This window comes from Mobula birostris, chromosome 30 (genome assembly GCF_030028105.1).
Source record: "Mobula birostris isolate sMobBir1 chromosome 30, sMobBir1.hap1, whole genome shotgun sequence".
Lineage (NCBI taxonomy): Eukaryota > Metazoa > Chordata > Chondrichthyes > Myliobatiformes > Myliobatidae > Mobula > Mobula birostris.
Genome location: NC_092399.1, coordinates 30,645,714 through 30,670,671, shown reverse-complemented (window position 1 = coordinate 30,670,671; position 24,958 = coordinate 30,645,714). Strand labels below are relative to the sequence as shown.

General features: G+C 40.4%; 1 protein-coding gene across 4 annotated transcripts in view; it reads left to right on the top strand.

Moving 5' to 3' along the window:
- Positions 1-24,958, top strand: part of mtf1 (metal-regulatory transcription factor 1) — a 103,546-nt gene that overhangs the window by 47,371 nt on the left and 31,217 nt on the right. For all 4 annotated transcript variants that reach the window (XM_072246956.1, XM_072246957.1, XM_072246954.1 and 1 more), the window contains exons 3-5: positions 4,314-4,552; positions 22,475-22,606; positions 23,720-23,793. In XM_072246956.1, coding sequence (XP_072103057.1) covers positions 4,314-4,552; positions 22,475-22,606; positions 23,720-23,793 — 445 coding nt within the window. The remainder of the gene's footprint in view (positions 1-4,313; positions 4,553-22,474; positions 22,607-23,719; positions 23,794-24,958) is intronic.

The window sequence follows — 24,958 nt, the reverse complement described above, 5'->3', positions numbered from 1 at the left end:
CAGCCCAGCCCGCTCATCCTCGTCATTAGAGCCCACCAGTTCTATTAGTATTCTTGTAAATCTTTTCTATGTCCTTCATGGAAAAAGCCTTCCAATTGTCAATAGCATCAGACAGCTGAATCTACATAAGCTCTAGTCACTGATGTCTTGGCAACTGGCTGAATCAGGCTGTCAAATAACTTTGTGTTTTTTTAAATTGAGATAGTGTAGAGCAGGCCCATCCAGCCCTTTGAGCCATTCCACTCAGCAATCCCCCAATTTAATCCTAGCCTAATCATGGGGCAACTTACAATGACCAATTAACCTACCAACCAGTACATCTTAGGACCCATATGGTCACGAGGAGAACATAAATAATTAAATAGTAATAAAACCATAAATAGTCAAATAGTAATATGTAAATTATGCCAGGAAACAAAGTCCAGGACCAGCCTATTGGCTCAGGTTGTCTGACCCTCCAAGGGAGGAGTTGTAAAGTTTGATGGCCACAGGCAGGAATGACTTCCTATGACACTCTGTGTTGCATCTTGGTAGAATGAGTCTTTGGCTGAATGTACTCCTGTGCCCAACCAGTACATTATGTAGTGGATGGGAGACATTGTCCAAGATGGCATGCAACTTGGCCAGCATCCTCTTTTCAGACACCACGGTCAGAGAGTCCAGTTCCATCCCCACAACATCACTGGCCTTACGAATGAGTTTGTTGATTCTGTTGGTGTCTGCTACCCTCAGCCTGCTGTCCCAGCACACAACAGCAAACATGATCGTACTGGCCACCACAGACTCGTAGAACATCCTCAGCATCGTCCAGCAGATGTGAAAGGACCTCCATCTCCTCAGGGAATGGAGACGGCTCTGACCCTTCTTGTAGACAGCCTCAGTGTTCTTTGACCAGTCCAGTTTATTGTCAATTCGTATCCCCATACAAACTCGTTACAGGCAGTGGTGGGAATTGAACCGGGGTCATTTGTACTGTAAAGCAACATGCTAACTACTGTGCTACCGTGTGTGCCCAAAGTTTCTGACATTAATAAACATTTACAGTCATTTAAAGGCTATTCTAAATTAATCTCACTATTCAATGAATACAAAAACACAACAAAGAGACACCATTGTATTTAACCATTATAAAATCAGTAGAGCTGCCGCCTGCCCTGGCAGGTTTCGCGATCTACAAAAAAGACAGGGATCCACAGAAGTAGAAACCAGCCACAACATTGAATCAGTGTACATCCTATAGGCAAATTCTTTCATGGTAGCTGAATTGCAGGAAGTTGTTATTCTGTCACCCAACTTCAAATGCATATGGGAAATCGCTGCCAATTGCCGGTTAAGCTTAGACTTCTGCATGTTGCACAGAATACCTTAACTTCCTGGTGGTTATGGAAGGAAGTTCCACACAAAATCTGTGGTGGAATATTTTGAAATGTGCACACTAACCTGCCAAACTAATCTGCTAGATACCTTCCTTGGCTTATGGAATGAACTTGAGCACTAGTTTTTAAAATAGAGGAAAAAGTTGTGATGATCGTCCCAAGTTAGAGAAGTTGTTCACATTGTTCCAAATGCTATGATACACAGTTACAAGAAAAAGTTTGTGAATGAACCCTTTGCAATTACCTGGTTATCTGGTTTCATCTTCGTCTTAAATCACAATAATGCACAAACACAGTCTGTATAAGCTAATAACACAAACAATAGTACTACTTGTCAATACCAAGTACACTATTTAAACAATCATAGTCTAGGTTCAAACAAGTATGTGAACCTCTGGGGTAATACATTCTACAAAAACTATTTGGAGTCAGGTTTTCCACTCAGAGTTGAGATTTGAGGTGTGGGTTGTAGAGGTGCCTTCCCTGTTTAAAAAAAGACACACAAAGTCAGGTTACTGACAGTGCTTGCTCTTCTCAAGAAAGATCTGTTTATGTGTACCAGGCCTCAATCAAAACAACTTTCAGAGGACCTTAGAAGAAGAACTATAGACATGCTTGAAGCTGGAAAAGGCTACAAAATCATTTCTGGGACACCAGGTAGCACCGTTGAGCCTTCTGGAGACGTCGTGGGCTTATCAACGAAACGTCAAAGAAGGAGGGTGCCCACCTGATGACCTCGATGACGTACCTACCCTCTCTCCTTGTCACCACTCCAAACCCACTGCCAATATCCAGAGTGCCAACTTACCAGAGGAATTGAAACATCAAGTCCTAGTAGCTCTATTAAAGACCTGAAAGACCTGAGTGTTAATCAGTCTGCAAAGGTCACACCAAAAGCAAAGCACAATGTGCAATGCTGAAAGAGGTGAAAAAGAACCCGAGTACCAGCGAAAGAACTGCAGAAATCTTCAGGATCCCTGGCATGTGTCCACTATAAGAAAAGCACTGAACAAGAATGGTGCTCATGGAAGGTCGCCAAGGAGGAAACCACTGCTTTCCAAACAAACATTGCTGCACATCTCAAGTGTGCAAAAGGCCTCTTGGATATTCCGCAACACTTCTGGGACAATGTTATATGGGCAGAAGACACAGAAGTGAATTTTTTTGGCAGAAATGCACACCAACACTCAAACCTCATCCCAACTGTAAAGCATGGTGGAAGGAGCATCAGGATTTGGTGCTGCTTTGTTGCCTGAGGGTCTGGATCAGACCACATTTTACAAGTAATTAATGCAGAAAACCAGGTAATTGCAAAGAGTTCACAAACTTACTCTTGCAATTTTAAGTGAGTAACCATTACAGTTGCAGAGATTGCTGCCCATGTCTGTACAACAAAGTCTTGTAAACGTGTGTTTGAGGGGGTCTCCTTTGGCAAGTTTATTAGTTTGTGATGTGATGAACTTGCTGCTGTCTCTGAACACACATTTGTTCTTGTGTTCAATAATTCATGCAAATTATCCATAATTTCAATGACTCATTTGAAAGGGAGCTCCTCTTTTAAAATTCCATAATTGCATTGAAATACCACCTTTAGATTATGTTGTGGAATAGAATTTAATGTTGAAATGTTGCTACTGAAATTATTAATTTTGAAAATTTCTAACAAAGTTTTGAGTTGAATCCCAGATTGTGTATTTGACCAGCACTGAGTTTAGTCTCAAATGTGGGCTCATAGTTGCAGATTTGAATTCTCTGCTGATGAATTTGGCGCTAAAGAAAACTTGAAGCAATAAATATTTTCAATAGTGAGAACAATGTGTTGGTAGAGCTAAACAGATATTCATGATTTTTTAAGTGTTTATTGGATAAAGTTATTGTTTCGATGTATAGATATAAGCCTACATTCTTCATATTTAAGCTGTTCACTTGAAAATCTGTTTAGACATCAGTTTCAATTCTCTACTACTGTGATTGACTTCCATGTTTGATTTTACTCCTTTGTAGGGTGTGTGTTTAATTTGGAAGATGTTGAGCCACTACTGCTGTGTACATACATGTACTGATGCTTCTGGACACATCTTCAGTGATGTTCCTGGTGTTTCGGGTCTTTCAACATCATACAACCTCCTCCAGGTTACCCAGCCGGGGCTAATCAGACCTCAGCTTGTGTCCAGATGGCTAGCCACTTATGACTCCATGGCTCCCCTCTTTTGAGCCACAGCCATCTTGAGGCCCTCTCTGCCGCATTGGTGGTACTGCGGATGGCTCTCCTCTTCCTCTCTCGCTCGGTGCCCAAATTACTGAAGGCTCTGGCTAAAGAACGGGCTGCAAATCCCCTACAACCAACCTCCACTGGGAGACACCTGACTCTCCATCCAGCCTGCTGACAGTTGCTGACCAGTCCTGTGTACTTGGAGAGCTTCCTTTCAAAGGCCTCTTCCAAGCGATCTGCAGTTTTTATGGAGCAATAATTATGTTTGATGGTCAGCAGGGAGAAAATGTTAAACTAGCAAGGGCAGGAATGCTGAGTTTATTGCACTTGGCACAGGATAGAGGCAGCAAAATTTTGAATGCTCTAATTGATCTACTCTGATAGTTTGGATATATTTTTCATTCTTACAGTATTTACGCTAATGAATGTCGATTGGACATGTTCAAATGTTTTTAATGTTGCACTTGAAGATGGCTTGCATTGACAGACTGTATTTGGTTATACCAATACACTTCTTTTGTCCTCTATTTGCATATTTGTGGATATTTAATATGTTTAGTTTTAACATGCTTCAGTGGCTTGGCATTAGAATGTTTCTTCTCAGACCATCTATAGAATTGACCAATGATAGTTCCAAATTATATATAAAAAAATAAGTATTGAATGAGTAAATTCCAAATGGAAAGTGTATAATTTGACACTGTTAACATTTTTTGCACCCACAGGTAAAACGGTATCAGTGTACATTTGAAGGCTGTCCGCGAACATATAGCACAGCAGGAAATCTACGGACGCATCAGAAGACTCACCGTGGTGAATACACTTTTGTTTGCAACCAGCAAGGCTGTGGCAAAGCCTTTCTCACCTCCTACAGCCTACGAATCCATGTCCGAGTCCATACCAAGGAAAAGCCATTTGAATGTGATGTACAGGGTTGTGAAAAAGCGTTTAACACACTGTATAGGTAAGATAGTGTATTACCACAATAAGTGATTCTCTTTTGGATGAGTTCCGTAAGCTCACTCGTAATCTGGACTGGAATCTTAAAAATAAATTTTTTCTATAAAATGCTTTGTAATGAAGGGAAATTATTTTCTTCTCCTTACCACCCCCCCTCCCCCTCCCCCCGTAAATTCAGATTTTATTCCTGGCTAAATGGTACAGTTTAATATGAAATGTAACCGATTTATGAGAATTTAATGCTAAGTAAGCATAAATGCTGGCCCCAATTATATTATACATTGTTCTTTATTTATTAAATTTACCTTGCATAATTAGTTGGTACATTCAGCATTAGTCTTTGCAATCATTTTACAGAATGCTTCCATTATTGCAACAGTGGAATCTCCTTTACTGATTGGCTAGTGGCATTCTGCAAGGGTCAGTGTTGGGATCACTTCTTTCCACATTATATGTCAATAATTTTGGGTGACGGAATTGAAGGCTTTGTGGCCAAGTTTGTGGTTGATACAATGATAGGTGGAGGGGCAGGTAGTGTTGAGGATGCAGGAAGACTGCCAAAGGGCTTAGACAGATTGGGAGAATTAGCAAAGAAGTGGCAGATGGAAAACTGTGTAGAAATGTATAGTCATGCACCTTGTAGAAAGAATAAAGGTGTAGACTATTTAATAAATGGGAAGCAAATTCAAAAATCAGAAGTGCAAAGGGACGTTGGAGTCCATGTGCAGGATTCTCTAAAGGCTAACTTGCTAGTTAAGTCAATGGTAAGGAAGACAAATGCAAAGTTAGCACTAATTTCAAGAGGATTAGAATATAAAAGCAAGGATTTACTGCTAACGTTTTATAAAGCATTAGTCAGACTGCACTTGGAATATTGTGAGTAGTTTTGGGCCCCTTTTCTAGGAAAGGTTGTGCTGGCATTGGAGAAGGTCCAGAGGATGCTCGCAAGAATGATTCCAGGAATGAAAGGATTAATGTATGAAGAGCACTTGATGGCTATGGGCCTGTACACACTGTACTTTAGAAGAATCTGTGGGGATTACATTAAAACATATTGAAAGGCCTAATTAGAGTGGATCTGGAGTGTGTTTCCTATAGTTGGGTAGTCTAGGATCAAAATACATGGATGCCCCTTTACAACAGAAATGAGGAATTTCTTTAGGCAGAGAATCGTGAATCTGTGGAATTCATTGCCACAGACAGCTACGGAGGCCAAGTCGTTGAATATATTTAAAGTGCAGGTTGATAAGTTCTTGATTAATAAGGGTGTGAAAGGTTACAGGGAGAAGACAGGAGAATGTCATCAACGGGGTTAATATATCTGCCATGATGGAATGGGGAGCAGGCATGATGGGCCAAATGGCCTAGTTCTGCTTCTATATCTTGGGGTATTATAAGTAGTAATTGGTTTTCATTAGTGCACAATTTTACTGAATTTGCCTAGAAATCACTCGAGGCCTTCAAGGCTTTTTGTTAAAATTTATGTTATGACATCATAAGTTAACATACATTTCTCACAGCACGTCTTGACTGTGAGGGACTTGTAATATTACTTCTTTCGTTTTTCACGTATACTGTTTGACCTGCTCATTGGTTCCAGCATTTTCTCTTTTATTTCAGGCTTTTATCATTACTGTTTTTATTACTTCTGCCATGTGAATTGTAACTGTGATGTGGATTTATATTTTGATTGGTGGAAAATATGTTTTTTAAAATTAAGCAGCAACAGTTGAAAATTTCTACAATGAATCTAGGTCATGCATTTTGCCAATTTCTATAACTTGTCAATTTCACTCTTTAAAACAGGAGTTCCCAATCTTTCTTACACCATTGAGCAAGGGATCTATGAACCCCAGGTTGGGAACCCCTGCTTCAAAATACAATTTAATAATAGCTGGTCCTTTAATCAATGATTGGTCTTGATCCAAAGTATTATCTCAAGTTAGTTTTCCATAGCTGCTAGTCAATAAATTAATTTTAAAATATGTGCTTCTACAGTTTTCTTCCAGAAGCTTAGCTTCCCTTCCAGCATAGTTGATGTGCCCTGACACATAGTTGCTCCATTTCCCACATGTCTGATCTGATCCTCACTTCTCCTCCCTAGGCAGACTAGCAATAGAGTTGTTTTGGTCTTCAACTTTCACCCCACCAGCCTCTGCAACGAAAATTATCCTCTGTCATTTCAGAGGATCTGTCCTGCGTCCAAAATATAGGTACCATTATAAAGAGCACGGCGTTGCCTCTGCTTTCTTAGAAGTTTGCAAAGATTCGGCATATCATCTGAAACTTAGACAAATTGCTATAGATGTGCAGTGTATACTGGCTGGTATGGAAACAGCAATGCCCTTGAACGGAAAAGCGTTCAAATACGGCTCAGTCCATCAAGGGGAAAGCCCTTCCACCATGGAGCACATCTACAAGGAGTGCTGTTGCAGAAAAGAAGCATCCATCATCAAGGACCCCCACCATCCAGGCTATGCTTTCTTCTCAACACACGCAAAATGCTGGAGGAACTCAGCAGGCCTGGCAGCAACTATGGAAAAAGAACTGTTGATATTTTGGGCCGAGACCCTTCGGCAGGACTGGTGTTGCTTGGATTTCCGGTATCTGCAAATTCTCTCTTGTTTATGCTCTCTTCTGGTTCATGCCATCAGGAAGAAGGTGCGAGAGCCTCAGGGCCCACACCACCAAGTTCAGGAACAGTTATTGCCCCTCAACCATCAGGCATTTGAACCAGAGGGGATAACTTCACTCAACGCAGCAGTGAACTAATTCCACAACCTATGGTCTCTCTTTCAAGGACTCTTTGTCTCATGTTATTTACTGCATATTTATTTATGTATGTATGTATTTGCACAGCTTGTAGTCAGCCCTGTTGGTGCGGTTTTACATTGATTCTATTACGGTTGTTACTCTATTATGGATTTATTGAGCATGCCCTTTAGAAAATGAATCTCTGGGTTGTATGTGGTGATATATATGTTCTTTGATACTTTAATAAATTTACTTTGAACTTTGCATTTCTACCAATTCCACATAGTCTTGCTACTGGTCATATCTTCCCTCTCCCCTTGCCACTACTCCTTTGTGATTTCTGCAGCAATTGTGCTCTTCTAGACTTCTTGCTGCACTCATCTCACCTTTCCCATTTTCTGGCATGTTCCCCTGCAAACAAACATGATATACACCTGTCTACTCACCTCTCTGCATGTCACCATGCAGGGCTCAGGTAAAGCTGAGATTCACCTGCACTTGGAACCTGCTGTACCGCATTAGGTGCTCACAATATAACCTGCTCTACATTAGTGAAACTATGCAAATGAGGCAATAGTTCTGCAGAATACCTGCACTCTGTCATGTATGTCATTTTAACTCCTTTCCACTACCCCCTCCTCTCACACCAACCTGTTTGCTCTCATCTTCTCCACTGCGAATACAACTTGGGAGAACAACACCTCATTCTGCTTGGATAGCTTACAATCCAATACTGTGAGTATGGAACTGTCCAATTTCAGTTTACCTACCCATTGCTACTCTCCCACACACACTTGCCTATCCACCTAGTTTTCTTCTCCCTTCTGTTCATCTCTCTCGACCCTTCATCACACCTGGTTCTAATTGACCGCCTACCCCCTACCCACCTGCCTCCACCTATCATCTATCTGCATAACTTATACACCCTCCCACCTAACCATTTACATACTCTATGTACTATCAATCTTTCTTGTTCCTTCTCAGTCCTGGTGCAGGGCTTAACATGTTAATTTATACTTTTTGTCTTTACAGATGCTGCTTAACCCACTGTGTCTTTTTCATTGTTCTTTTTTTTTGTTCTAGCTTCCTGCATCTCCACAATTTTGCCTTAAGTTACTTTTCAGAATTTAATTTCAGACCTCCTTGTGTTTTTCCAAAGGTATTTACGACATGAGTACAGAAATTAATACAGCTTTACCACTTCTGTTCAGCAAAGCTAAATTTAGTTTGCTTGTGTAAAATATAATACTACATCTGCTTACAGTTCCTGAATTAGCTGCTCATACACAAAGGGAGCCAAACTTGGTAATCAACATCTTTATTTCTCCTGCAAGCTGAGTACTAATGAGTGCTCATGTTCCCTTGGCACTTAAATTGTACAGGCAGGCACCTAATTGCTTGAGGCCTGTGCCCAATGGGCAACATTGTTTTCATCGACACCATGACCATGCATGAGGGAATAAGATATGATCAAACTTGTTTTTCACCTACTTATTTGCTTGATGCATTACATAACCAAGTTTAGCATTAGCTATCAGTTTGAGGAAAATGGTGGTTCTTATTAAAGACCTCTGTTAATTCATGAGGCACCAAGTGATTCACAACAAGTATATTTCAAAAAAAATTCCACTCACTTATAAAATATGGAAGCAGACTTCAAAGTAATGAATTTCCACAAAAAAATGCTGTATGACCTTGTAACAAAAATATTTTAAAATTCATTCCTTGTTCTTTTCTGATTCAGCAGCAAGAGGGATTTGCAAACAAATGAGGCAATGTACATGTGTGAAAGGTTATATTTTTTTAAAAAGTTTCAAGTTAAGTTCAAAGTAAGTTTTATTATCAGAGTATATGTATGTCATCACATACAGCCTTTGATTCACTTTTCTGTGGGCATACTCAGCAAATCTATAGAATTGTGCCTACAACAGGATCAATGAAAGATCAGTCAGAAGACAACAAATTGTGCAAATGCAAATGTAAGTAAATGGCAATAAATAATGAGAACATGAAATAACAAGATAAAGAGTCCTTAAAGTGAGATTTGTTCAAGAGGCTGATGGTTGAGGGATACCAACTGTTCCTGAACCTGATGGTGCGAGCCCTGAGGCTCTTGTACCTTCTACCTGATGGCAGCAATGAGAAAAGAGCATGCCCTGGGGGTGAGGATCTCTGTTGATCAATGCTACTTTCTGACGACAGTGTTTTATGTATTTTGTTAGAATTGTATAAAGATAAAATGCAGAAAGAAGGAAGAATGGCTGTGGACTGGTTCCCTTATACTTTCTTAGAACATTCTCACATCCCAAACTATCACCATTTTGTCTTACAAACTTCCATTTTGCATTACATGTTTTAACATACACCAAAGTAGAATCAAATTTAACTCTTTCCTTACAGGCCATTCAATTTGTTCTTTAGTTGGCCAAGGCACTACGTGAACACCGCGCTTACAGTGTGTTAAACATGTGTATTAAGCAGAATCTGTTTCCCTTTTGGTGATCATAACATAATAGAGAATGAACAAGTAAAAATCCATGTCTATATAATATTTAGATCCAGCAACAATTAACTTTTATTAAAACACTGGAAATATAATTTTACCTTCTCTTGCTAGATACAGTACCCATGCTATTGTGAACAAATAAATTGTCCTGAACATAAGGGGGATATAAAAATAAACTATCCCTTTTTATTCTTAGTCCCAAACTGTACATATCAAATCTCCTATCCTGCTGTTACCCCAACTTGGACTCTGGTTAAGATTCCCCCCAAAAATCCACACAACCTCTTGTTGCCTTCTTCTGAATAGCAATTCCATCTATACAATACTACTTGCTAATCGACGAATGCCCCTTCTGCTGTTATTACCCAGTCTAGTTTCCATTTGACTCCAAATGCAGCCATGTGGATAGGTCATGAGTGCTCTTTGAAATGGCTTAGCAAGCAATTTGTTCAATAGGTTTTCATGCTGTATCATTATGGCTCTATACTTCCTAAAATAAAGAGACCAAAACTCGGCTGTCCTCCAGACGTACTCTCTCCTAAACAGTCTGAAGAGCTGCAGTGAGACTTTGCTAGTTTTACATTTCATTGCCCTTGCTGTGAAGGCCATCATTTCATTTCTTTTTCTAATTGCCTGTTGTAACTGCACGCTGACTTTCTCATTTGGGTAAGAGGATATTCGGATCCCTCTGTAGAGCAGCATTCTGTTATCTTTCTCTAATTAACATTCTGATTTACTTTTGTTCTAATCAAAATGGATTACCTTGCATTCCCTATCCCTTACTGCATTTACAGCTGTTCCATATTTTTGAAAGATATTTCTGAGGGAAGCAGTTAGAGGTGAGGTGATGCTGAATGATTATTGAGATCAATTGTTTTGAAGTTCCCCTGACTTTAAGCAGTGATAATTTCATTACAATTGCGTTGGTGGATTCAGTTGGCAGAGAAAAATTACCAGAATAAGGACTATATTCATCTTCCATTTGATATTTTTACTCTTCCGTAGACAAAGGATGGTGGTGATGATTTATTGTGAGATTAGTTATGCTTGAACACATACATATACCCACACAATTTAATTTCTGAGATGACCATGCAGGCAGTTCACTTTCAAAGACTTTGTGAACTGGAATAAGGAAGTCCTTTAGTTTGGATAATGAATCCTTCACTATCAGAATGTGTTAGAATGCTCCTTTGTTACTTTATTTGCATGGTAACAGAAATTTGGCAACTGATAGAGCATGGCTAATAGTACTTAAACTTTCTAGTATCTTCTAGGCATGTTTGTAAAGAAGCAGCTGCACATATACTTAATTATATCTTGTTTATCTCTCCAAAAATATACCTTCAATTTTCACCAATCAGAATTAGGTTTAATATCACTGCCATATTTCATGAAATTTGTTGTTTTGCAGCAGCAGTACGTAACAGTAAAAACCATATTATAATTATATATACAAAAGAAAATTAAATATGTAGTGCAAAAAGAAAGAGGATTAAAAATAACCAAGTGGTATTATTTTCCATTCAGAAACCTGATGGCAGTGGGAAGAAGCTGTTCCTGAAACATTGAGTGTGTCTTCCGTCTCCTATACCTCCTCCTTCATGGTAGTATAGAAGAGGGCATATTGTGAATGATAGGGATCCTTAATGATGAATGCTGCCTTTTTGGAGCATTGCTTTTTGAAAGGGTCTTGTATGCTGGCGAGGCTCGTGCCCACGGTGGAACTCATTGAGTTTAAAACCTCTTGCAGCTTTTTTCGATCTTGTCTTGTGCAGTGGCCCCTCTGTACTAGATGGCAATGCAGCCAGTTAGAATACGCTATGCAATAGATCTGTAGAATTTTGTGTGTATTTTTGGTGACATACCAATTCTCTTCAAGCTGCTAATGAAATATAGTTGCTGTCATGTCACCTTTGAAATTGCATCAATACGTTGCACCCAGGATAGATCTTCAGACATGTTGACATCCAGGAACTTGAAGCCACTTACCCTTTCCACTGCTAGTATCTCACTGAGGACTGGTGTGTGCTCCTGAAGTCCACAATTAATTCCTTTGAGTGTAAGGTGTTGCATCACCAGTCACCCAGATGATCTCTCTCACTCCTGTACGCCTCCTCGTCACCATCTGAAATTCTGCCAACTATAGTTGTGTCATTGGCAAATTTATAAATGGCATTTGTGCTGTGCCCAGCCACACAATTGTGAGTGGAGAGAGAGTAGAGCAGTGGGCTAAGCATACATTCTTGAGGTGCACCAGTGTTGATTGTCAGTGAGGAAGAGGTATTATGTCTGACTCTGTGAATTGTTTCTGTTTGGATTTTCTTCCTGCAAAATTGAACAAATCATGTTGATGTTACATGATCATTGATGGAGTTTCAGAAAACCTTTGGAAATAACAGAAATCAAACTTGATTGATGTATCTAGCCACATGTGAGGTTCTAAAACACTGGTTAGTTGCTAATGTTGTTCTGTTGTTCAAGAAAGTGAAATAGGGATAGGCCTGGAAACTATAGACTGGTGAATCACTTATCAGTGGTGGGAAAGCTATTGGAGATGATTCTTAGAGATGGAATTTATGAGCATTTGGAAAACTATGGTGTAATTATGGATAAGACAACATGTCTTTGTGAGAGGCAAGTCATGAGTTTTCAGGAAATGAAACTGACCAATGAAGGTAGAGCTGTGCTTGTTGTCAAATAGTGTATTAAAATCTATTTAGACAAGGTTTCTCATGATAGGCCCATCCAGAAAATTAGATGCATGTAATCTGTTGACTTGGCCATTGAATTGAGCCATTACCTTTTTGAGAGCTGGAGAGCAATCAGAAGCAAGAGTATAGCCACCCACAGGAATTCTGGCACCTGTTAACGACTGGCAGCTCATGATTGGCCTGGAGAAACAACTAAAGTTTCCATGGCACATTGTCAAGACCACCTTGAGACCAAATATCCTCTTGATCTCAGGCAAAAATCTTGCTGGAGCTGACAGTGTCATGGGAGGAGCGTCTGGAGGAGGCCCATGAGAGTAAGCTTGTCAGATACGAGGAACTGGTCAGCGACTGTCGGAGGCAGGGATGGAAAGCAAAGTGTATGGCCTTTGAAGTGGGCTGCTGGGGCTTTACTGGGCAGTCTCTTCACAAAGCCGTCGGCGCGTTGGACATCGCTGGTACGAGGAAGCAGAGAGCGATCAACAACATTACCAGGGCAGCTGAGAAAGCCTCAAGACGACTCCGGATGAAGGGAGCAAGTCCATGGGGATTTGCAGCACATGCTACCTGAACACAAGCCCTGGCTTGATCAACCATGGCTGGGTCTCCTGGGTGAGGGTGCCTGATTTGAAAGACCCAAAACACCCGATGACCTCAGGTTACATCACTGGTGATGTGTTCAGAGCATCATATGATGTATTTTTCAAATGTAGCTGATCCCATTATCCTAAGAATCAAAAGCCCACTTTTACTTGCTATTTCTGCAGCAGCAATATTACCACAGGCAGGCAACTAACTGTTGACTAATACTGTAAAATAATCTGCATGTTAAAGCTAACTACAAATTTAAACTTAAATTCTAACTGCATAACAACAGTATTAGAATGAGATAACCCTTTCACCTATTTATATACTTACCACATTCCCAAGCTTCTTAGAAATTTTAAGCCACATTCTGTGACCATTTGATAAAATGGGTCCTTGTTTCATCAGTATTTGAGAACTACAGATATTTGTCAACGAATTTTACCAGAAATATGAGGACTTCATATATCTACCTCAATTACTTATGACATTTTGCCCACTTGTTAAATTTTAGTTTGCTGTCCTCTTTCTAAGTAATAATGTAGCATGAGGTGATGCATGCTGGATGCACCAGCTTACTTGTTAATCTTTATTTGTTCATTTAATGACAACATGTGCCAAAATGATTTGGCAAGGACTTTTTGGTGTGGTTGACAGAAAAGTCTTGATTTATGCTCTTGTTCTCTTAGTGCTATGTCAATCTTCACTGTAAATTCTTTCTAGTTCAGTATCAATATTTTATTTAATCAGAAAACTAAATGCATTCTGAGGAACCATTGTAAAGCCAGAAATATAAGAAACATGATTTGAATTGAATCGACTTTATATCTTACATCCTTCACATACATGAGAAGTAAAAATCTTTATGTTACGTCTCCGTCTAAATGTGCAATGTGCAATTATAGTAATTTATAGTAACTAATAATAAATGGAACAGTCAATGTAATATAGAGTACACTCAAATCAACATGAATTAATCAGTCCGATGGCCTGGTGGAAGAAGCTGTCCCAGAGCCTGTTGGTCCTGGCTTTTATGTTGCGGTACTGTTTCCCAGATGGATTCAATGAAATCTTAGGCAATGTCCTTTATAATTTCAAAATGTTTACTTAAACACTGACTTATGAATTCCAAGAACAGTTTTTGTAATACTTTTAACAAACAACAAATTGATAGTTGAAACTCCGACAAAATAAAGCTGTTCCTATTGATTGACAAAGAAACTCAAATGATTCTTTGGTACATGCCTTTCTGGGTTTTGCATAACAAGTCCCTATACCAGAGGTAGGAAGGATGGATATAGATGAATTTTATCATCACTTTCAAAGACACAATTGTGGTATGATTAATATGTTATTACATGGATAAAGTCGCTGGCCAGAAACCATTTATCATTTGAAATTCATTGTTATATTTTGCATCAGAAGTCAGTACTCTCCCTGACCTACAAATAGAAATATTTGTATCAAAAATATTGTGGTTTAACAAATGAACATAATATCGAGTATTTGCTGAATTGATGCACAGGAGAATGAATGACTTAAAAGTGTCACTCAATATACTTTTAAACAGAAATTTAAATTATTGGAGACATTCTAAATATTAGTGCACTATAATGGTGAGATTCAGAGAGGTTGTATTATATAGAGGCTGCTGATATAAATGGAGATATTCAGATTTTTTGAATGACTTTGAACATTTCTACATGGGAAAATTCTTTGTTGCAACATCTACAATTTAGTACATATTTTGTATTTTAATCCATTTATCCAAATTTTGGACAGGTGACACTACAATTCATATAGTGTCAATACTTGTCTCTCCCTGCCTGATCCTCACTGAGCAGTATTATTTTTTAATTTGAGATTTTTCTCACTTTAGTTCAGTAAGATTTAAATTTCTGGATCCTGGTTTTCAAGACATTGATTACGTATTATTTGTGCTGGAAATTAATTTTAACAGTGTAAAGATGGATAGTGCACAAAAATCATGAGTAAAAAGTGTCAATAAATTTTAAAATGAACTGTTGCTCTCAAAAAGAAAGAGGATAGTTAGGGTGAGCTCCAAGTTTATACAGGTCAACCTTCACTAATCCGACTACCTGTAATCCGGTTCCTTTGATAATCCGCAATGATTTCAAGTTTTCCACGCAACTGTAATTTCAAATTTTCCGGGCCAATCTGCTGTGCATTGTTTTGGTTGCGCTAGATCTGTTCATGTGTTGGTGTGCTCTTGTAAGCACAGACAGGCGATTCCTGCTTGTTTTCCTGCATTTATTGATATAATTTACATGAGGTCCGCCTTCTCGCCCACCTGCTGGCAGTCGCACACTGCCCTCCGGCACTGCCTGGCTGGCGTTCTGTTCTCTTCTGCCTACGACCTCAGATCAGACGTGATGACCCACTGAATTTAAGCATATTACGAAGTGGAGGAAAAGAAACTAACAAGGATTCCCTCAGTAACTACAAGTGCAATGTAGTCTTTGGAGTAACTGCAAGACTGTATATTTGCTATCGCTTAGCTCATGCTTGAGTGCTGGTAGTAGGTGCGCTTTATTTTTTGCTGGTGGGGGGGGGAATTGTTGCTCACTGCCGCTTCTGTGCAGGAGGGGAGCCGGGGGGATCTTAGGGGTTCTAACATTTAACTGTCATTCATTCTTCGGGGCACTCCTTTGTTTTCGTAGATGGTTGCGAAGAAAAAGCATTTCAGGATGTATATTGTATACATATCTCTGACAGGAAGGATGTGGAAACCATTGAAAGAGTGCAGTGGAGATTTACGAGGATGTTGCCTGGATTGGGGAGCATGCCTTATGAAGACAGGTTGAGTGAACTTGGCCTTTTCTCCTTGGAGCGACAGAGGATGAGAGGTGACCTGATAGAGGTGTATATGATGAGAGGCATTAATCGTGTGGATAGTCAGAGGCTTTTTCCCAGGACTGAATTGGCTGCCACAAGAGGGCACAGGTTTAAGGTGCTTGGGAGTAGGTACAGAGGAGATGTCAGAGGTAAGTTTTTTACGCAGAGAGTGGTGAGTGCGTGGAATGGGCTACCAGCAACGGTGGTAGAGGCGGATAGGATAGGGTCTCTTAAGAGACTTTTGGAGAGGTACATGGAGCTTAGAAAAATAGAGGGCTATGGGTAAACGTAATAATTTCTAAGGTAGGGACATTTTCAGCACAACTTGTGGGCCGAAGGGCCTGTATTGTGCTGTAGGTTTTCTATGTTTCTGTGTTTTTCTATGATCCCCAGAAAGCCATCTCAAGGGTGAAGTGGAGATTCCAGAATCAACAGGGGATGTTCGACAGCTGTGGTAGGGTTTGAATGCCATATCCCCCTACAAAGTTAAATCTTGCGACAAAGGGGATGGCAAAGCTTTGCTTCTGAGTGGGCTTAATGCCTTAAATTCTTGCTTTGTCCACCAGAACAGAGAGGAACTATCGCTCACCCCCATGTCTTATGAAGATCCTTTGGTCTCAGTATCTAAAACATAGAAACATAGAAAAATAGAAAATAGGTGCAGGAGTAGGCCATTCGGCCCTTCGAGCCTGCACCGCCATTCAGTATGATCATGGCTGATCATCCAACTCAGAACCCTGCACCAGCCTTCCCTCCATACCCCCTGATCCCTTTAGTCACAAGGACTCTATCTAACTCCCTCTTAAATATAGCCAATGAACTGGCCTCAACTGTTTCCTGTGGCAGAGAATTCCACAGATTCACCACTCTCTGTGTGAAGAAGTTTTTCCTAATCTCGGTCCTAAAAGGCTTCCCCTTTATCCTGAAACTGTGACCCCTCATTCTGGACTTCCCCAACATCGGGAACAAACTTCCTACATCTAGCCTGTCTAATCCCTTTAGGATTTTATATGTTTCAATAAGATCCCCCCTCAATCTTCTAAATTCCAACAAGTATAAGCCTAGTTGATCCAGTCTTTCATCATATGAAAGTCCTGCCATCCCAGGAATCAATCTGGTGAATCTTCTTTGTACTCCCTCTACAGCAAGGATGTCTTTCCTCAGATTAGGGGACCAAAACTGCACACAATACTCCAGGTGTGGTCTCACCAAGGCCTTGTACAACTGCAGTAGTACCTCCCTGCTCCTGTACTCAAATCCTCTTGCTATGAATGCCAGCATACCATTTGCCTTTTTCACCGCCTGCTGTACTTGCATGCCCACTTTCAATGACTGGTGTATAATGACACCCAGGTCTCGTTGCACCTCCCCTTTTCCTAATCGGCCACCATTCAGATAATAATCTGTTTTCCTGTTTTTGCCACCAAAGTGGATAACCTCACATTTATCCACATTAAATTGCATCTGCCATGAATTTGCCCACTCACCTAACCTATCCAATTCACCCTGCATCCTCTTAGCATCCTCCTCACAGCTAACACTGCCGCCCAGCTTCGTGTCATCCGCAATCTTGGAGATGCTGCATTTAATTCCCTCATCTAATTCATTAATATATATTGTAAACAACTGGGGTCCCAGCACTGAGCCTTGCGGTACCCCACTAGTCACTGCCTGCCATTCTGAAAAGGTCCTGTTTATTCCCACTCTTTGCTTCTTGCCTGCCAACCAATTCTCTATCCACATCAATACCTTACCCCCAATACCGTGTGCTTTTAAGTTTGCACACTAATCTCCTGTGTGGGACCTTGTCAAAAGCCTTTTGAAAATTCAAATATACCACATCCACTGGTTCTCCCCTATCCACTCTACTTAGTTACATCCTCAAAAAATTCTGTGAGATTCGTCAGACATGATTTTCCTTTCACAAATCCATGCTGACTTTGTCCGATGATTTCACCGCTTTCCAAATGTGCTGTTATCACATCTTTGATAACTGACTCCAGCAGTTTCCCCACCACCGATGTCAGACTAACTGGTCTATAATTCCCCGTTTTCTCTCTCCCTCCTTTTTTAAAAAGTGGGGTTACATTAGCCACCCTCCAATCCTCTGGAACTAGTCCAGAATCTAAAGAGTTTTGAAAAATTATCGCTAATGCATCCACTATTTCTTGGGCTACTTCCTTAAGCACTCTGGGATGCAGACCATCTGGCCCTAGGGATTTATCTGCCTTTAATCCCTTCAATTTACCTAACACCACTTCCCTACTAACATGCGTTTCCCTCAGTTCCTCCATCTCAAGATGACTTGCAGGCTGCCTTCAGACTAGTGAATCCAAGGAAAGCATCTGGTCCAGTCAGAGTACCTGGTCGAGTACTGAAGACCTGTGCTCACCAACTGGCTGGTGTGTCCATGTATATCTTCAGCCTCTTGCTTCAGCAGTGTGTGGTACCTGCCTACTTCAAGCAGGCTTCGATCATACCAGTGCCCAAGAAGAACTCCCCTGCACAACCACACCACAGTAACAGTTGCCTTATTAAATTAATGACTACAAAATAAATACCTGGTTGTTACTTGACAAAATTTGTCTTATCAAATGACAATTTAGCAGGAAATTGTAATAGGGATGAGCCTATGTTACCTGCAATGTGGAGACATTGAGTATTGAAGAACCTGCCTCAATAGCTATTGCACAGTTGCACTTACATCCACAGTGAACTCTTTTGAGACGCTGGTGTTAAAGCACATGAGCTTTTGTCTTAATGGCGACTTGGATCTGCTTCAGTTTGCCTACTGGAGCAACAAGCCTATGGCGGATGCCATCTCATTGGCTCTGCACACAGCCCTGGAACATCTGGACAGCAAAGGTGCATACCTCAGGGTGCTCTTTATCGAAACTAAGCAGTATACTCCAAGACATGGGTGTGAGTACCCCCTTGTGCAATTGAACCTCAGTCAGTTCAGATTGACAAAAGCATCTCCACAATAGCCATCAGCACTGGAGCACTGCGGGGATGTGTACTTAGCCTTCTGCTCTACTCACTTTGCACCTATGACTGTGTGTTTAAGTACAGCTCTAACATCATATACAAGTTTGCTGACGACACCACTGTTGTGGGCTCTATCAAAGGGGGTGATGAATCAGAATACAAGAGGGAGATTGAAAACTTGGCTGAGTGGTGTAATAACAACAACCTCTCAATGTCAATAAGACCAAGTCAGAAGAGGGAAACCAGAGGTCCATGAGCCAGTAATCATCAGAGGAACAAACGTGAAGAGGGACAGTAACTTTAAGTTCCTGGGTGTCACTATCTCAGAGGACCTGTCCTGGACCCATCATATAAATATCATTTCAAAGAAAGCATGACAGTGCCTCGACTTCCACGGGAGTCTGTGGTTATTTGACCTGTCATCAAAAACCTTGCCAAACTTCTATAGATGAGTGGTGGAAAGTGTGCTGATTGGCTGCATTACAGCCGGGCGTGGAGACATCAATGCCTTTGAGTGGAAAATCCTACAAAAGGTAGTGGATTCTGCCCAGTACATCACGGTAAACTCCTCTCAACCATTGAGCACACCTACATGGAATGCTACCATAGAAAAGCAGCATCATCATCAAGCACCCTCACCATCCAGGCCAAGCTCTTGTTTTCACTGCTGCCTTCAGTTAGATGGTACAAGTGCCTCAGGACTGGCACCACCAGGTTCAAGAACAATTGCTATCCCTCAACCATTAGGCTGTTGAACAAAAGGGGATACGTATGCTCATTCTATTTATGGTGTTTTCACAACCAGTGGCCTCAGTTTTAGGAATTTATCTTGTTATCTTGTAGTTGTTATTTATTGCTATTTATTTATATTTGCATTTGCACAGTTGTTCATTGATCCTGTTTACAGTTACTGTTGTCTAGATTTGCTAGGTATGCCTGCAGGGAAAAGAATCTCAGGGTTGCATGTGGTGACATGTATTTACACTGATAATAAATTTTACTTTGAAATTTGAGAAGAACATAAGAGATCCAGTGATTATTTTGAAGCCTGATGGAATTTTCTCTGTTGTGCAGATTGATATTTAGACTATCATTTGTATGACCTTGCAGAAAGCAAATCCACTGCTACATTCTTCTCCTTGTTACAGCAAAAGATGATGCCATTTAACCACCCAGTCGGTGCTGGTTCCTGGTAGAGCAATCTCCCATTTGCCTTTTTCTTTTCTCAGACAGTTGGCATCAATCTTGGAACCGAGGCAAATCATCACAAATGCTCTCCCACAAACATCAGCAGGAAATGTCCACATTACACGATTTGTACCAGCAGGCCAACCTCCAGAGCACCATATAACATCAAAAGATGTAAGCATTCTGCAGGTTGCTCGGGATTGGAAAATGGACGTGGACTTAGAAAAAATGCTTGTATTTCCCCCAGACACTGCAGCTACAACACTCGGGCCAGACATGGTCCTGTGGTCCACAACAGCCAAGCTGGCATATGTTGTGGAATTGACAGTACCATGGAAAGATGGTGTCGAAGAAGCTTATGAGAGGAAAAAGACTAAGTACGCTGAACTGGCAACTGAAGCTGCCCAGAATGTCTGGAAGACCAAGATTTTCCCTGTAGAAGTGGGATGCAGGGGATTCGTTGCTACATCTACGACCAGTCTATTGAAGAAGATGGGGGTGAGGGGTCACTCCCTCCAACAAGCAATCAAGTCCTTGTCAAATGCAGCAGAAGAAAGCAGCAATTGGATTTGGATGAAAAGGAAAGACAACAACTGGACTGCAAGATGAAGACAGGAGGGTATGGAACTGAGGCGCGTGTATCTGGGACGCCAGGTAGCACCGTTGAGCCCTCTGGAGATGTCGTGGGCTTATCAACGAAATGTCAAAGAAGGAGGGTGCCCACCTGATGACGTACCTACCCTCCCTCCTTGTCACCACTGCAAACCCACTGCCAACATCGAGAGTGCCAACTTACCATAGGGATTGAAACATCAAGTCCTAGTAGCTCTACTGCAGCCCTAAAACTTATTAACTTAAAAGTGTAATTCACAGTTGTCAATTTCTACATTAAACAGTGGTAAGATTTCAGAATTGGAATCTTGGAGCTGGTCTATCGAAGGCACACTTACATATTAAGTCATCTGCTCCAAAGCTTTAGTACTGCACCCAAAGGTACTCTAAGCTAGAATGTGACATATTCAGATTCAGTGGAAGCCACAGTGAGAGGCTTGCCAATGTGATGCCGTGTTCCCCATACACTCAGGTCATTATTTGCAATGTGATCTACAAACTTCCCTGCCACCTCAGTCAATCTGAACTGTGCCAACACATGTCAACATTGCATTGGGAGCCTTGGAAGCCAGAAACTGCTGCAAGATGAGAGGGTGTAGAATGAACAAGGGTGCAACTTTGTAGCGTGTATTTTTTGAACTGTGTTGCAGAAAATTGGCTTTGTTAACCTTGGTAATAAAGAATTATAAATAAAGGAATCGCTGCCAGGGTGACGTTGCCACTGGAAGTTAATGATCGACTGCTTTTTTTTTATTATTCATTGTGCTAATTTAGTTAATTAATAGTTAAGTATAGCAAAATCCAAATGTTTATGTCATGCATTTGAATAAATATCTAAGTTCTGAATGCAGCAGGATAAGTGAGAAAGAGGGGGATGGACCTTTTGCAGTTAACAAAAATTGTGATGCCACAAAGGCCATCATGTCATTCTCCTTTAAACGCAATACATTCCCACCCTAATAAGCATAGACATGTCACATAGTTTGAAAAGCATTACTGTGTATTAATAGAAACATTAAAACATCTAAATACATAAAAATTAATGATATTAGCTAGCAAGCTCTTTTGGACTGAATATATTGCCCTTAGAAGCAGTGATATAGCTTTGAAATTGTGAAGTGGAACTCTTAAAGACATCTCTGTTTGACAGTGCCTGGCAGGCAGTCATCTGAAATAAGTGGTTTCAGGCATCTGACCGCAATACCCTACAAAAGATTGTGAGGACTGCTGTGAGGATCGTCGGGACCTCTCTTCCGCTCATCTGAGATACATCTTAGGAGCGCTGTGTACACAAGGCTCATAGCATCTTTAGTGATCCCTCCCGTCTGTCCAATGATCTCTTTGAACCCCTACCATCAGGTAGGAAGTACCATACCATTAGGAGAAGGCCAGCTGGGATAGGAAACAGCTTTTTTCCCAGATGAACTCCCTGCCACCGCCCAGGTCTCATCAAGTATGAAGCGCCAGTAGCATAGACGATTTACTTTTTTGAGATGTGTTGTAAATTCTCCTTAATTATTTGTGGTAATATTGCGTTATGTATCATGTGTGAGTTATGTGTACTGTGTTGAGATTTGCTTTGTCAAAACTGTTTTAAGTGGAGTTCTCCAGGAGATTATTTATGACAGCACTAAGATACAGCTCCAACTGTATAACCAGTGACATAATAATATGTTTGCTCAAGTAGCTAGGTACTAGTAGTAACTAATTTCTGTTTAATTTCCAGGCTGAAAGCCCATCAAAGACTTCACACAGGGAAAACATTTAACTGTGAATCAGAAGGCTGCACTAAGTACTTTACTACACTCAGTGACCTGAGGAAGCATGTCCGAACGCATACAGGAGAGAAGCCATTTAGGTAAACGTTTTCTCTGGTTCCTCCATTGTTTTGCAAAGCTGATTAGATTATTTATATGTAGTTTGGGTTAGAAAGTGATGCTAGAGTAGAAGATGAGGAATCTTGTGTCTGCTGCCAACTTGATTTATCCATTTTTAAACCAGGAAAGCTATTCTAATGGAGTAACACGCTACTTTTTCAAATATACACATTTCAAAGTAGAGAGTCTATTTGGAATTTGCAAATCTATCTCTTTAGAAGCTCTGGTTGTTACTAATTCTATTGAATTCTCAAAAAGTTTGTCCTATACCATAAGTTTTCATTGTTAATCCCTGTTTTTTTATAATGCAGGTAATGGACTTGTCTTGCAGAAATACATTTGAATAGTTTTCAAATACATTCATAATAAGTATCTCTGTACAAAGGGCAAGTACATACTATTGATCCAAGACAAATGTCAAATCGTCATGTGAAATGAAGCAAATTTAAAGAAAAACTGTGTGTAATATTCTTTTGCCTGAGAATTTATGCCTTCACAACTGTACTCCCACGTGCCATCACATAATTAGTACTGCCCATTGGCTGCTCACCTTGCAAACAAAATGGTAGCTATTTTTAGGGTATTATTTATTGATCTTACTTGGCCTGGATATTTTTGTGGTTCTGCTATCCTATTGTTCTGTCATCTGATGGATAATAATGAAATTGCTCCCTTGAATGCCTTGTTAATTGCATTAGAGTTATCACTTTTACAAAATTTGACCTGATCTGAGGAAGTCTGGGTATAGATGGAAACTTTTGTGCCTTCTTGTCTCCTCTTAACTCATGTTCTCTGATTATTTTTTTGTAAAAGGTTTAAACCTCCAATTTAACCACAAGAATTTAATGTTCAAACGATACTTCATATAAAGGAAATTTAATGCTTCTGCCCCCCCATCCCTGCATCCATAATCTTTCTAGTAATATCTACTTTGCTCCCTTTGCCACAGTCTGACAGCCAGCGTCAACATTCTGTCATTATTCATCGCAGCACAGGATGTAGTGTCATTCCATCCACCATTCAGTGAGGTTGTTGAACTGTATCCTAACTCCATCCAGTTGTCTTGGCTCCATGTCCATATGTTGCATTTGTAGGTGTGATCATGATGGCTGTGGGAAGGCTTTTGCTGCCAGTCACCATCTCAGAACTCACGTCAGAACACACACAGGTAATCAGTCTTTTTCTTCTAACCCTCTCTTCTTCACTCCTTACGGTAAAGTTTACTGAATTATGTCCAGCCTACTTTTAGTCAGTAGAAATATTTAGTGCAAATATTTCCACAAACCCTTCCAATTTCTTCTGGGTTTAGTTTTGTATAAGTGAGTTTTACAATGGAAACTTTAACTAAATCAACAAATCACTAGAATGAATGGTACTGCAGGTCTTCTACCCTTAATACGTTAACTTTTTTTTATTAAAGCTTGGGGAGTGAACAGAAAGAACTACTCTGATACCAAATGCCAAATTTCACTCTGAATAATAGCACCTTAAGATGTTTAGATGAATGTGAAATTAAATTCTCCACCGCAGTATTCCCTGTAACGTTGTCTGTTCATCATTACATTCCACGGCCACATTTCAGGCAGCAGGGGAAATTTTTAACATCTAATTTAATTGAAAATTCTGGCAGTATTAAGAAAGAATTCATTTGGGTAAATCCTTACACCATACTATATTGTTGAAAATAGCTTCTCGTAATGAAACACGAAAGTAACCATTTCTGCGTGCTTCACTCCAGGAATTGAGGCATATATCACCTTGTGCAAGAGATGTGATTTCTACCTCAATCTGGACACAGCACATAATATGGCAGCTCAGGGTAACGACCTCTTAGTAGCTACCACTATTGAGCACACTTAAGACAACATGACCATCCCGGTAAAGAGGCTGTTACAATCTCAGACTTAAAATAAACCCCTTGTATGCTTTATACCTCAGAAGGTGCCAGGTAATTTCAGCTGTAGCAGGCAAGCCTGCCTCCCAAGCTTTAAGATAGGAGGCCTCCAACATTTTTGTTTTTCACCCAGCAGCGGCCACATCACTGCTGACCAGCCCCTTAATAGAGCACATGCACGTTGATAACTTCCTTTCCCACTACAGTAATTACACAGGATCTAATGCCTCACCCTTAAGTCCCCCCTGAACCCACTTCCCAGCCTAGAAAAATTGCTTAGCAGCATAGAGTCCCAGTGAAGTTTGCATCAGAGCAAAACACTATCTCTAGGAACAAGTACAAGCTTCATTCAAACATTCAGTACAAAAAATTAGGTAGGTTTTGTGGATTTTAAGATATGTTCCATATTTAGGAAGTTTTAGGAAATGAGAAGCGTTAC